Source organism: Cynara cardunculus (genome assembly GCF_001531365.2).
Source record: "Cynara cardunculus var. scolymus isolate 2C chromosome LG 12, CcrdV1, whole genome shotgun sequence".
Lineage (NCBI taxonomy): Eukaryota > Viridiplantae > Streptophyta > Magnoliopsida > Asterales > Asteraceae > Cynara > Cynara cardunculus.
Genome location: NC_037539.1, coordinates 22,931,024 through 22,943,737, shown reverse-complemented (window position 1 = coordinate 22,943,737; position 12,714 = coordinate 22,931,024). Strand labels below are relative to the sequence as shown.

General features: G+C 37.7%; 2 protein-coding genes across 2 annotated transcripts; both read left to right on the top strand.

Annotated features, from left to right (window-relative positions):
* The first annotated feature begins 10,100 nt into the window (after nucleotides 1-10,100).
* Nucleotides 10,101-11,060, top strand: LOC112523773. Its single transcript, XM_025133453.1, has one exon. It carries the CDS (start codon nucleotides 10,101-10,103, stop codon nucleotides 11,058-11,060), a length of 960 nt encoding a protein of 319 aa, XP_024989221.1.
* Nucleotides 11,061-11,640: 580 nt separating this feature from the next.
* On the top strand, nucleotides 11,641-12,351 carry LOC112523771. The gene is made up of 2 exons (XM_025133452.1): nucleotides 11,641-11,830; nucleotides 12,083-12,351. Exons 1-2 carry the CDS (start codon nucleotides 11,641-11,643, stop codon nucleotides 12,349-12,351), a joined length of 459 nt encoding a protein of 152 aa, XP_024989220.1.
* The last annotated feature ends 363 nt before the right edge of the window (nucleotides 12,352-12,714 follow it).

The window sequence follows — 12,714 nt, the reverse complement described above, 5'->3', positions numbered from 1 at the left end:
GAAAATTGTGTTTGTATTCATCCCCCCATTCTACAAACTGTTTAGTATTCTTGTAGACCCTTTTGGGACCAACAGAGGTCCTTGATACATCTTTTTCTTCAGCAACAAGAGCAAGGGGTCCACCGATGGATACTTTCTTCTTCATGATATCTTGCTCTTGTGCAGCAAGCGTTCCATACAAGTCATGAAGTGACCAGCCGTCTTAGTCCTGGTTTGCTTGGAGAGACATCGACAATTGTATCCACTCATCGCCGAGACTTTTAAGGAATAAAACATTATTTTCTTCCTTCGTCCTGGAGATGTTGTTTCGACGACATTGATTAATCAATGTATTGAAACGTTCATATGTCTTCTAAATCGGTTCATCAGGAAGAGCTTTGAAGTTGGTATATTCGTTGAGACATTGAGCTCTACGATTTTTCTTCGTTTTCGCTCCTCCTTCTAATTGGCTCGCCAGTTCATCCCATAATTCCTTTGTTGTGGAGCATGCGTCGAGGGATTGGAAGATTTCATTAGGAATGGCCATGATGATTAGTCTCTTGGCCTTCTTATCAGTCTCCACGCGCTCTATATCATCTTCATCCCAATTCTTCTCATCCTTGGGCATGTAGTAGGCAGGAATTTCTATTGTGGTGCTTGTTCCTGGAATGTAGGGACCCTCTATGGCAGATCGCAGAAGATTTCTATCCATCCCTTCCAGAAAGTTTACCATTCGTATCCTCCATTGTGGATACTCTTCTCTTTGAAGAGTTGGAGGTTTGGTGAGGGAACCAACACTGTAAGCGGAATTCCAGTTGGCCATTTAAGATTTGGAAGAGAGAACTTTACGTTTTAGAGAAGATATTTTATGAATTTTTATGAATGAAAAATGCGAATTGAGAGATTTTAATGATCGTTTTGATTGGAAAAACAATCAATTGGCTCTGATACCAATTGTTGATCCTAGATATATCAATAACACTAATAATGAAGTTAAGAATAACTTAATTATATAGTTTGGATGAATAAAATGATGAACACTCAAGAACAATTTATGAACATTCAAAGAATATACTTGACTGTCAAAGGTTTCACTTTATTTTAGTGATAGTGAAAAATGTAAAAGAGTCAAAGATTACAATAGGCCTAACCACCTATTTATACTGGTAATCTAGCTAAGAAGATAACTATCTAGTGAGACTATTTAGCTAATCTTCTAAGAAAAGATAAAGCTTATCTAAACAAGGATAATCATCAAAACAAGATAAACTTTGTAGAATCTAGCTGTTGATTAGTCATTTCCAGCTGTCTTCCATGGGGCGTTGTTTCAACCTTATCTTCATACCTTCATTGCATGCCTCTGGTTGAACTAGCGAGGAAAACTCCAAGTGTTGGTACCCAGAGGGGTTATGAAGATGCACTTTCCATCGCATCTCTAGTCAGTTCATCGACCCTCTGGTTGTTCTTCAGACTTAGTTACTTTTCCTTGAAGTCTTCCATCGGTCTTCTAGTTCTTCATCACTTGTTTGTCTTCATTACTTCCACACATAAGATTTATGGGGTCTAAAAAGTAAACAAACTAAAAATGCTTTCTATTGCTATTCTTGATATTTTCCAAGTAGGGGCAGTGATTGACAAACTGCCTCCATCTTGGAAAGATTTTTCTAAAAGAATGATGCACAAAACCGAAGATTATTCTTTGGACGATTTACTAAAACACCATCGTATTAAGGAAGAGGCACGTAATCGGGAAATGAGAGGCAAGTCTGTGATGAATGCCAACATCGTGCAGGCTGGAGGCAAGGGTAAGGGAAGGGCCGGAGGGCCAAACAGGAAGTTGAAATTGGGTCCATAAAAGACCAGTTTCAAGAGATCTGGTAGTTAATCGAACTCGGGACAAAAGTTTAAGAGGGTCGAAAGATGTCACGTCTCTAGAGAGACGAGACACAATGCTCGTGAATGCAAAGACAAAAAGTTCGGACCCCATGCTACTAATTCTGTTGAGGGGATTCAACACCTTGTGGCGAATCTCCATATGGAAGAGATTCACATGATCTCAGAGGCCTCCACGAGAATTGTGGCTGCAAGATGTGGTTGGTACTTGGACTCAAGAGCCACTGTTCATGTTTGTGACTCTAGGTCCAAGTTTGTTGAATATGGACCAGTTTGAGATGGGAAGCAAGTGATAGTTGCTAACAACGGCCGTGCGGATGTCATTGGAATGGGTACCGTGCTACTGAAGTTCACTTCCAGCAAGACCGTCACTATCCGAAATGTTCTTCACATGCCTTCCATTAACAAGGACCTCGTCTCTGCAAACAAACTCGATGAAAACGGGTTTGGAATAAATATAGTGGCTAAGAAGGTCGTGATTTACAAGAGAAGACATTTATTGGAAAGGGATACTACCAATTGGGTATGTATCGCCTTAATCTGAGTGAAGATGGTTGTGAGGAGGTCGGAACGAGTGAATCAGTGAGAGAGCAAGGTGGATAGATGATGTGTGTAGGTAAGCCGAAGTGGTTGCAAGATTCAAGGTTTAAATCCTAAGTGACACCACTGTAACATTGTCTACTATGAATGTCAGGAAACTTTCCAACCTGGTGGGGGATTGTTGGAAATTTGTAGATTGGAAGATAACCTTCCATCCCACATAGGTAGAAACTTAATTTCTAGAGAAGCTTATAAGGCTTTCTCTAGAAGTGGGCTTTGAACATGTTGGTGGACTCATGGTGGGGGTCTTGAGTGGAAGGCCCAACACACACGTGCGTGTGGTAGTGGCTGCGGGCTCGGGATTCGCGAAGGTGGTGCGAGGAGGGGTACTTTGCACTTCGTACGCCGCATCGGAGCAAAAGGTGCCTCACCCCGAGCTCTGAGTATCTTTTTGATAAAAATTCGTGAGGAGAAGGATAATTATCAATTTTAATTTGGATAATTATCGGTTTTATTTTGAAACTAATCAGATAAGACTTGGTATTTGAGATAATAGTTAGTGGAGAACATTTCTCCACCATTATCTCCGATTTTTTTGAAGAAAATCATGGGTGGTTTTAGGGTTTCACCCATTATTTATACTGGGTTGAAACCGTATCACAATACACAAAAAAATATTGATTTCCTCTCAATCGAATTCTACTCCCGAGTTCTATTTCTCTCTACCGTCTTCTACATAAATCCTTGCTTTATATTCGTTTTTGGTTGCTGTTCATAAACGAATCATGTACTGCATAAATCATGTACTGAATTATGACTAGTAGACTCACAGCGTGTTAAGAGTGGTCGTATAAAATCTTAAAGGACAGGTTCTTCCGTGCAGTTTATCATCCAAATCGACAGAAGATTTAAACATGTTGGTTTTATAATATTCGCATTGTATTTAATTTCATGTTCACTAAGTGAACACTCTGCTTCTACCCTTTCTTTCATTGAATCCATCACGAAGGATAGATTCAATCTATGTGAATTGACACATTTGAGGTGTTGGTTGGTCTGAATATTAAAAGGTTTAAGATTTGTTCGTTATATAATTAAATTTTATAAAGATTAAATCTTTATTTGGTTTTCATCTTTTTTATTGGAATATTTTTTTTTCAACAATCTTTAAGGTTTTATAACAAATAGACACTTGAAACTATCGTATTCTCAATCAAGACATGATGAAATTGGAAAAGTTTGACGGGTCGAGTTACACTCGTTGGGCGGACAAAGTGAAATTTATGCTCATTGTGGTAAAATTCTACTATGTCTTGGACCCAAGTCTCCCTCCCATTCCTGAAGATCCAGTCCCTGAACCATGAAAACAACCGGATCTTCAACGAATTGTCGATCTAGAAAAGCTTAGAATGATCTGCAAGGAAGAGGAAACTCTTGCTTGTGGACACATTAAGAATGCTTTGTCAGATCGTCTGTATTATCTTTATTTCCCGATTACGTGCCCTAGAGAGTTGTGGAAAGCCTTGGAATTCAATTGCAAGTCACAAGAAGATGGCACCAACAAATATCTTGTGTCTCAGTATTTGAGATTCCAAATGGTTGATGAAAAACCAATTCTGGAGCAAGTGCATGAGCTCCAAGTTTTAGTAAACAAACTGAAAATGTTTTGTATTGGTATTCCTAAAATTTTCCAAGTAGGGGTAGTGATTGACAAACTGCCTCCATCTTGGAATGATTTTTCTAAAAGAATTATGCATAAAACCGAAGATTATTCTTTTGAAGATTGACTAAAACACCTTCGTATTGAGGAAGAGGCACGTAATCGGGAAAGGAGAGGCAAGTCTGTGATGAATGCCAACAGCATGCAGACTGGAGGCAAGGGTAAAGGAAGGGCCGGAGGGCCAAACAGAAAGTGGAACTTGGGTCCACAAAAGAAGAGTTTCAAGAGATCTGGTAGTAAATCGAACCCGGGACAGAAGTTTAAGAGGGTCGAAAGATGTCACGTCAGCAGAGAGACGGGACACTATGCTTGTGAATGCAAGGACATAAAGTCCGACCCCCTGCTGCTAATTCTATTTAGGGGATTCAACACCTTGCGGCGAATCTCCAAATGGAAGGGATTGACATGATCTTAGAGGCCTCCAAGAGAATTGTGGCAGCAAGAGGTGGCTGGTACTTGGACTCTGGAGCCACTGTTCATGTTTGTGACTCCAGATCCAAGTTTGTTTTATATGGACCAGTTCGAGATGGGAAGCAAGTGATAGTTGCTAACAACGGCCGTGTGGATGTCGTTGGAATGGGTACCGTGCTATTGAAGTTCTCTTCCGGCAAGACCGTTACTCTTCGAAATGTTCTTCACGTGCCTTCCATTAACAAAGACCTCGTCTCTGTAAGCAAACTCGATGAAAACGGGTTTGGAATAAATATAGAGGCTAGGAAGGTTGTGATTTACAAGAGGAAGACATTTATTGGAAAGGGATACTTCCAATTGGGTATGTATCGCCTTAATCTGAGCGAAGATGGTTGTGAGGAGGTCGGAACGAGTGAATCAGTGAGAGAGCAAGGTAGATAGATGATGTGTGTAGGTAAGCCGGAGTGGCCACAAGATTCTAGGTTTAAATCCTAATGATATCATTGGATTGATCCCTTCTTGCAAACTTACATTAAACAGGGTTTAATCTTTGTGACACCACTGTAACATTGTCTTCCATGAATGTCAAGAAACTTTCCAACCTGGTGGGGGATTGTTGGAAATTTGTAGGTTGGAAGTTAACCTTCCATCCCACATAGGTAGAAACTTAATTTCTAGAGAAGCTTATAAGGCTTTCTCTAGAAGCGAGTTTTGAACATGTCAGTGGACTCATGGTGGGGATCTTGAGTGGAAGGCCAAACACAAACGCGTGCGAGTGATCGTGGCCGTGGCGTGAGGAGGCGCACTTTGCACTTTGCATGCCGCATCGGAGTAGAAGGAACCTCGCCCCGAGCTCCGAGTATATTTTTGATAAAAATTGGTGAGGAGAAGTATAATTATCAGTTATAATTTGGATAATTATCGGTTTTATTTTGAAATTAATCAGATAAGACTTGGTATTTGAGATAATACTTAGTGGAGAATTTTTCTCCACCATTATCTCCGATTTTTTGGAGAAAATCGTGGGTGGTTTTAGGGTTTCACCAAGTATTTATACTGTGTTGAAACCGTATCACAATACACAGAAAAATATTGATTTCCTCTCAATCGAATTCTGCTCCCGAGCTCTATTTCTCTCTACCGTCTTCTACATAAATCCTTACTTTTTATATTCGTTTTTGGTTTCTATTCATAAACGAATCGTGTACTGCATCAAATCCTGGGGCTTTGCGACTAGTAGACTCACAGCGTGTTAAGAGTGGTCGTATAAAACCTTAAGGGACAGGTTCTACCGTGCAGTTTATCATCCAAATCGACAGAAGCTTTAGACAGGTTGGTTTTATAATATTCGTATTGCATTTAATTTTCTGTTCACTAAGTGAACACTCTGCTTCTACCCCTTTCTTTCATTGAGTCCATCGCGAAGGATAGATTCAATGTGTGTGACTTGTCACATTTGAGGTGTTGGTTAGTCTGAATATTAAAAGGTTTAAGATTCGTCTGTTATATAATTAAATTTTATAAAGATTAAATCTTTATTTGGTTTTCATCTTTCTTATTGAAATATTTCTTTTTCAACACAGCCTCTCCAAAACTCTCCAAAATGGAGAAAACACGAGAGAGTGTAAACCAAAAATGAGAGAAATATTTTTTGTATCATATTCACATCGATAGGAATCCTTGATATTAATGATTTATGAGAGAGAAATAATATTTTATTAGAGTTTTAATTCTCTATTTTGGAAATTTTTGAAGAATATGTTAGAGATGCTATAATATTGTAAAAAATTTATAAATCCAAATGATTTGTTTTTAGACTATTAAATTTTAGAAAAAAATTGATTAATGTAAGATTAAAATTCGAAATGTTCAAAGTATTAACCGAAAATTAGTAATACCAACTTAAACATTATTTACATATAATTAATACTCTAAAAACTTAAATATTCAAAGTATTAACCGAAAAATAGTAATACCAGTGTAATTTACTCTAAAAACTTATATTTATAAATAATTATATATTATATAAAAACTAATACATATAATTAAATATTAATAATTTAATATAAAGTGAATGGGGGAAAAAATGCAAGGTTGGAGTTTTGAAACATTAACCTTTAAGATAGTGGCCACAAATGATTACCAATTGAATTATTTATCATATATGTCCTTAAAAGCTCAATTATAGTATTTGAGTCTAAAAGCGGGAGACCATGACCCCAAAGGCTCCCATAAGGTTTCGGCCCTTGTGCACATTATACAAAAGATCATCCATTTATCAAAACTGATTACATTGTTTTATCGTATCATGTCATGAAATCCGATTATATCTCTCTTGTATTTTCATCTAAGCCATGCAGTAACAAATATTTATTTAATTGATGAATTACTTTTTATCATGGTTGTTATTAATATTTCATTAATTTTACAATTATGAAGACTTTGTTTGATCGTTATATCATCATAACTTCATTTCAATATATTTTAATCATAATATTTAAGGTATTTATTTAAGTATAAAATTATCATTTTAAAACTCTAAATCTCCTTAACAATTGTTTCACAATAAAATATTTAGCTCTAACTATAGAAACCAACAATATTTAGCCCAATCAAAATGAAAAATAAACAATATTATCTTCACAAACAATAAAGAGATCAAGTTATTATTTAAATAAAGCATTTGTTAGACTTGATATATAAATATATATATATATATATATATATATTGTCTTCAATGATGATTATGTGGGAGAGCCAAAGTAAAATTTTAATTATTATATCATTATATTTTTAACCTATTCTAGCAAGGAGAAGCAAAAGCACAAGGGCCATGGGCCCCTTAAGCCATCCGCCCCTGTATTATTTAGTGAAACAAAATTCTAACACCTTCTAAATAAGTTCAAATAGCATCTTTTTATATATCTGTCACGCCCCGATTTCTTTTTCTTTCGTTCGAGTGTCGTGACGTCATTTTTAATAACTTATGCCATGAACAAGATACGAACTTAAAAGTTCAAACATATATAATGTGTTAAACATAATTCGTTACATAATTGCGGAAGCATAAAATACTTTAATGTAATCAATGCTAATTAAATATCTAATCAAGCATGATTCAAAACAGAGTTTCATCTTTCTTCATTCAACTCGTCTACTGATAATTGATACCTGAGATATATATATGTATAGTATAAGCTAAAAGCTTGGTGAATACAATATGATTTCATGATCACATGCACACATAAACAGTGTTTTAGTGTATTTTAGTTATTATCTTGCAAGTGAGGCCTCGGCTCGTCACTTTTCTTTGCGTATGTGGCGTATTCTATGGATGAGGACTTCAAGACCTCGGAATTGCAAGCCCTCATTTCATGTCCAACCCACCCCATACGGTGGACGAATCTTGCCGAATCATACTAGTTGCATATCATTTATTTGCAATACTCACTCATTAATGCAAATCTCATCGTAACATGCAACATACATCTCATGCAAGTGACAACATAAATCACATATGCATCATCGTCATTTTTCACATTGTACACATACTTGAATATCATATTGATAATATCAAGTCATCATAATCTTTCTCATCAACATCATCTATCATATCATGCATATACTTAAATATCATGTACATCATTGCAATCAAGTTATCATCAAATGCATATAACCACATCATGCAAATATCATGGATAAAATACTTTGTAATAATCATGTATATATCCCATAAAAATAGCATAATGTACTCACCTTGAATCGTTAACGTTCGATAGGCCATTCTCTAAAAAACCGCAACCTACATGATAATTCATACCATTCCTAAGCACCTTAGGTAATTGAAACTAAATTGATCATTATTCTCCACCAATCTTAGCACGTCTAATCTTAACAATTTTTATTGATCAACCCCCGATACCATTATATCTCAACTTCACTCAAAAATTTTCTTGAAATATTATTAATAATGTGATGTCGTTATAATATTAATTGTTGCTCGTTCATTTTATAAAAATAAGCAATACATTCAACATTTTCTTGAAAAATAAGTTTTTTACCAAAATAACTAAACTAAATAGTTCGCAACGTAAATAATGTTTTGTGGTCAAAACGTTTCTTTTAAAATTTGTAAGTGAATATGTAACACACACTTTCGCAAATACGTTGCAATTATCCCCTTTATACGTGTTTATGTAATCTGGGTCTTTCAATTTGGTATCAGAGCGGTGGTTTAAGTGAACTGGATACCAGCGACGGTATCCAGACTTAAACCTTGTGGCAGTATCATGTAGTAAATATGTTTTGATTTAAACGGGATATGAACTTAGGAGAAACCTAGGTGGGAATTGGGAATTTGTTATTGTGTCGGTATCATGTAGTAAATATGTTTTGATTTAAACGGGATATGAACTTAGGAGAAACCTAGGTGGGAATTGAGAATTTGTTATAGGATTCTATTTAATGTTATGTATACGTCGTAACTTTCAAAAAGATGGCCGACGGTGATGAAACTAGTCACACCCCATCTAACGACAATGTAAGAGAAAATGCTCCACACCTGGAGATTTATGATGATGAGGCACCGATGTCTCCTCGAAGCAAATGTTTGATGCACCGTATGACTTTATTAATTCAGCAAACGTTAGCCCAACAACGACATGACGATAGAAAGTCTGAAGATGATAAAGGTAAAGGTAAGGAGAAAGAAACGGTTGACACCTCAAAACCCAAAACCAACCGAGTCTCTTTTAAAACCTTTCATGGTAGCGGTGCTACTGAGTTCTTTGGGAAGGTTGATCCATTGGAGGCACTTGAATGGATATTGAATACTGAGAAGGTCTTTCGCATCACCCGGGTGCTATGTGATGATAAAGTGAATTATGCCACGACCATGTTCAAAAGTAGGGCCTTGATATGGTGGAATGCTACTTTTGTAGCTTTAAGTGAAACTGAAAAAGAAGGTATGCCTTTGGAGTCTTTCAAAACTCGTTTTAACAAGAAATATTGTCCAATTGATCTACAAAAACGATTGGTGAAGGAGTTTCTTGATCTTAATCAAGGAAAGATGTCAGTGGTGGACTACGAGACCGAGTTCAATCATAAAGCACAGGTTGCCACACGTTTCTTGACTACAGAACAGGAACGTGTAGACCACTTTATAGATGGATTGCGATCAGAGATTCAAGATGTCATCGCCAATCGTGACATTTTAGAGTTTGAGAAAGCGGTGGAATCTGCACGACGGCGCGGACACGATTTGACCCGCTCGGATCGTAATCCAGCTCCGCTAGCCAAGCGACCTCGAATTGAAGGTGCCATATCTGCACCAACTTAACAATTTTCTAGGAATTTCAATCCGAGATACGCTCAATCCCAAGCTAGATCGCAACCTCAATCTTGGTCCCAAGCTCATAGCCTTCAGTCAAATGCTCCTCCACCTTGTTCTACTTGTGGTAAGGCTCATCGGGGCCGATGCAACACTGTTCGCCCTGAAGTTAGATGTCATGGTTGTGGTGAAGTTGGACACGTGAGACCGAAATGCCCGAGGAGGGATATGACATGCTACTCATGTGGTGTTATAGGCCATCGTCAGAGAGAATGCCCTCGATCTAAACCTGGGGAAAGTAAGGCTTCTGTTCGCCGACATTCTATTAGTGGTGCTCCTCGTCAAAAGGAGGAGGTACCGCACGTCCAGACCAGAGCTTTTCAAATCACTTATGAGGAAGCTCAAGATAAACCGGATGTGGTTATGGGTATATTTCTCGTTAATTCTCATCCCGCTCGTATCTTATTTGATTATGGTGCTACTAATTCATTYGTTTCTCATACGTTTGCTCRATGTTTAAACTTTGTGCCATATGTGCTTGCTAAACCTTTTTACGTTGACACTGATGGCACATCTATGCTAGCTGATAAAGTTTACAAAGATTGTGTGTTGCAATTAGATGAGCATGAGTTTTTCGTAGATCTTGTACCGATGGATATCCATAGCTTTGATATAATTATTGGTATGGATTGGTTGGCTAAGAATCRGGCTGATATTTTGTGTTTTCAACGCATAATCCGTATACCGAACGACGTCGACTATTTATATGTTTACGGTGAAAAGCGTAAAGAAGACGTAAAGTTGATTTCTACGCTTAAAGCTCAAAGACACCTATCTAAAGGTTGTTCTTCCTATTTAGCCTATATTTTTGATGCGTCGAAAGAGGTAAAGAAAACGGTTAGTGATGTACCGGTTGTATGTGAATTTCCGGATGTATTTCCCAAGGACTTGCCCGGTTTACCTCCTGATAGACAAGTTGAATTTCGAATTGACTTAATTCCTGGTGCAACGCCGATTGCTAGGACGCCGTATCGTCTGGCTTCGGCTGAAATGAAAGAAATGAAGAATCAACTGCAAGAACTTCTCGATAAAGGTTTTATCCGACCGAGCACTTCTCCTTGGGGGTGCTCCAGTATTATTTGTCAAGAAGAAAGATGGTTCAATGCGTATGTGCATCAATTACCGTGAGTTAAACAAAGTAACGATCAAGAACAAATATCCACTTCCATGTATCGATGATTTGTTCGACCAATTGCAAAGTGCGAGTTACTTCTCTAAAATTGATTTACGGTCGGGTTATCATCAACTGAGAGTGCGTGAAGAAGATGAATAGAAAACGGCTTTCCGTACACATTATGGCCACTATGAATTTTTAGTTATGTCATTCGGTTTAACTAATGCACCTGCAACATTCATGGATATGATGAATCGCGTGTGCCGGCCAATGTTGGACAAATCTATGATCGTGTTTATAGACGATATTCTTGTAAATTCCAAATCTGAAGCGGATCACGTGAAACATTTGTGTGAGATGCTTGAAACACTTCGACAAGAGCGTCTATATGCTAAATTTTCGAAATGTGAATTTTGGCTAAGTCAGGTGCAATTCCTAGGTCATACGATTTCTTGTGACGGTGTGTCGGTTGACCCGTCCAAAGTTGAAGCTGTAAAGAATTAGGAGCAACCTAAGAATGCATCTGAGATTCATAGTTTTCTTGAACTCGCGGGTTATTATAGACGATTCATATGAGATTTCTCAAAAATTGTCATGCCTTTAACTTCGTTGACCCGGAAAGATATCAAGTTCGGATGGGGTGAAGCTCAAGAGAATGCTTTTCAGGTGTTAAAGCTTTGTTTGTCAGATGCTTCTGTTCTAGCTTTACCAGAAGGTAGTGACGACTTGGTAGTTTACAGCGATGCTTCTAAACTGGGTTTCGGTTGTGTTCTTATGCAGCGAGGCAACGTAATTGCATACGCGTCAAGACAGTTGAAAGATTATGAAAAGAACTATCCAACTCATGATCTTGAGTCGGCAGCGGTCGTTTTTGCACTAAATTTTTGGCGTCATTACTTATATGGTACCAAATGTCAACTATTCACAGATCATAAGAATTTGAAGTATATCTTCACTCAACAGACTTTGAACATAAGGCAACAACGAGCCATGAAACTGATTAAAGACTATGAATGTGAAAGTATCTATCATCCAGGTAAAGCTAATGTTGTTGCAGATGCTTTAAGCCGAAAGACGTATGCAAACTCCATGTGTTATGCTATTACACATACGTCTGTGACATCCACACTAGTTGACAACATACGAAAATGGCAAGTAGAGGATTTGAAGCCTGATCATGTGAAACCAGAGCGTATAGTTAGTTATGTTTCGTATCTGACAGATGATAGTCGAGGACTTAAAGTCTTCAAGGACCGTGTTTGGATTCCAAAACTCGGTGGTATTCGGGAATTGGTATTATCTTAAGCACATAAGTCGCGGATGTCTATGCATCCGGACAGTATAGAGATGTATTACGATTTGAGATCTGAATATTGGTGGCCGGGAATGAAGCGTGATATCGGCCGATATGTGGAACAATGTGTTACGTGTTCGCAGGTTAAAGCTGAACACCAAAAACCTTATGGTAGCCTTCAAGCTCTCGATATACCAGTGTGGAAATGGGAGGAACTTACAATAGATTTCATTACAAAGCTACCGAAGACGTCTCGTCAGCACGACAGTATCTGGGTTGTCGTGGACCGTTTAACCAAAAGTGCTCACTTTCTGCCTGTTCGAGAGTCATATTCTATGGATAAATGGGCACAAATTTATATCGACGAGATTATT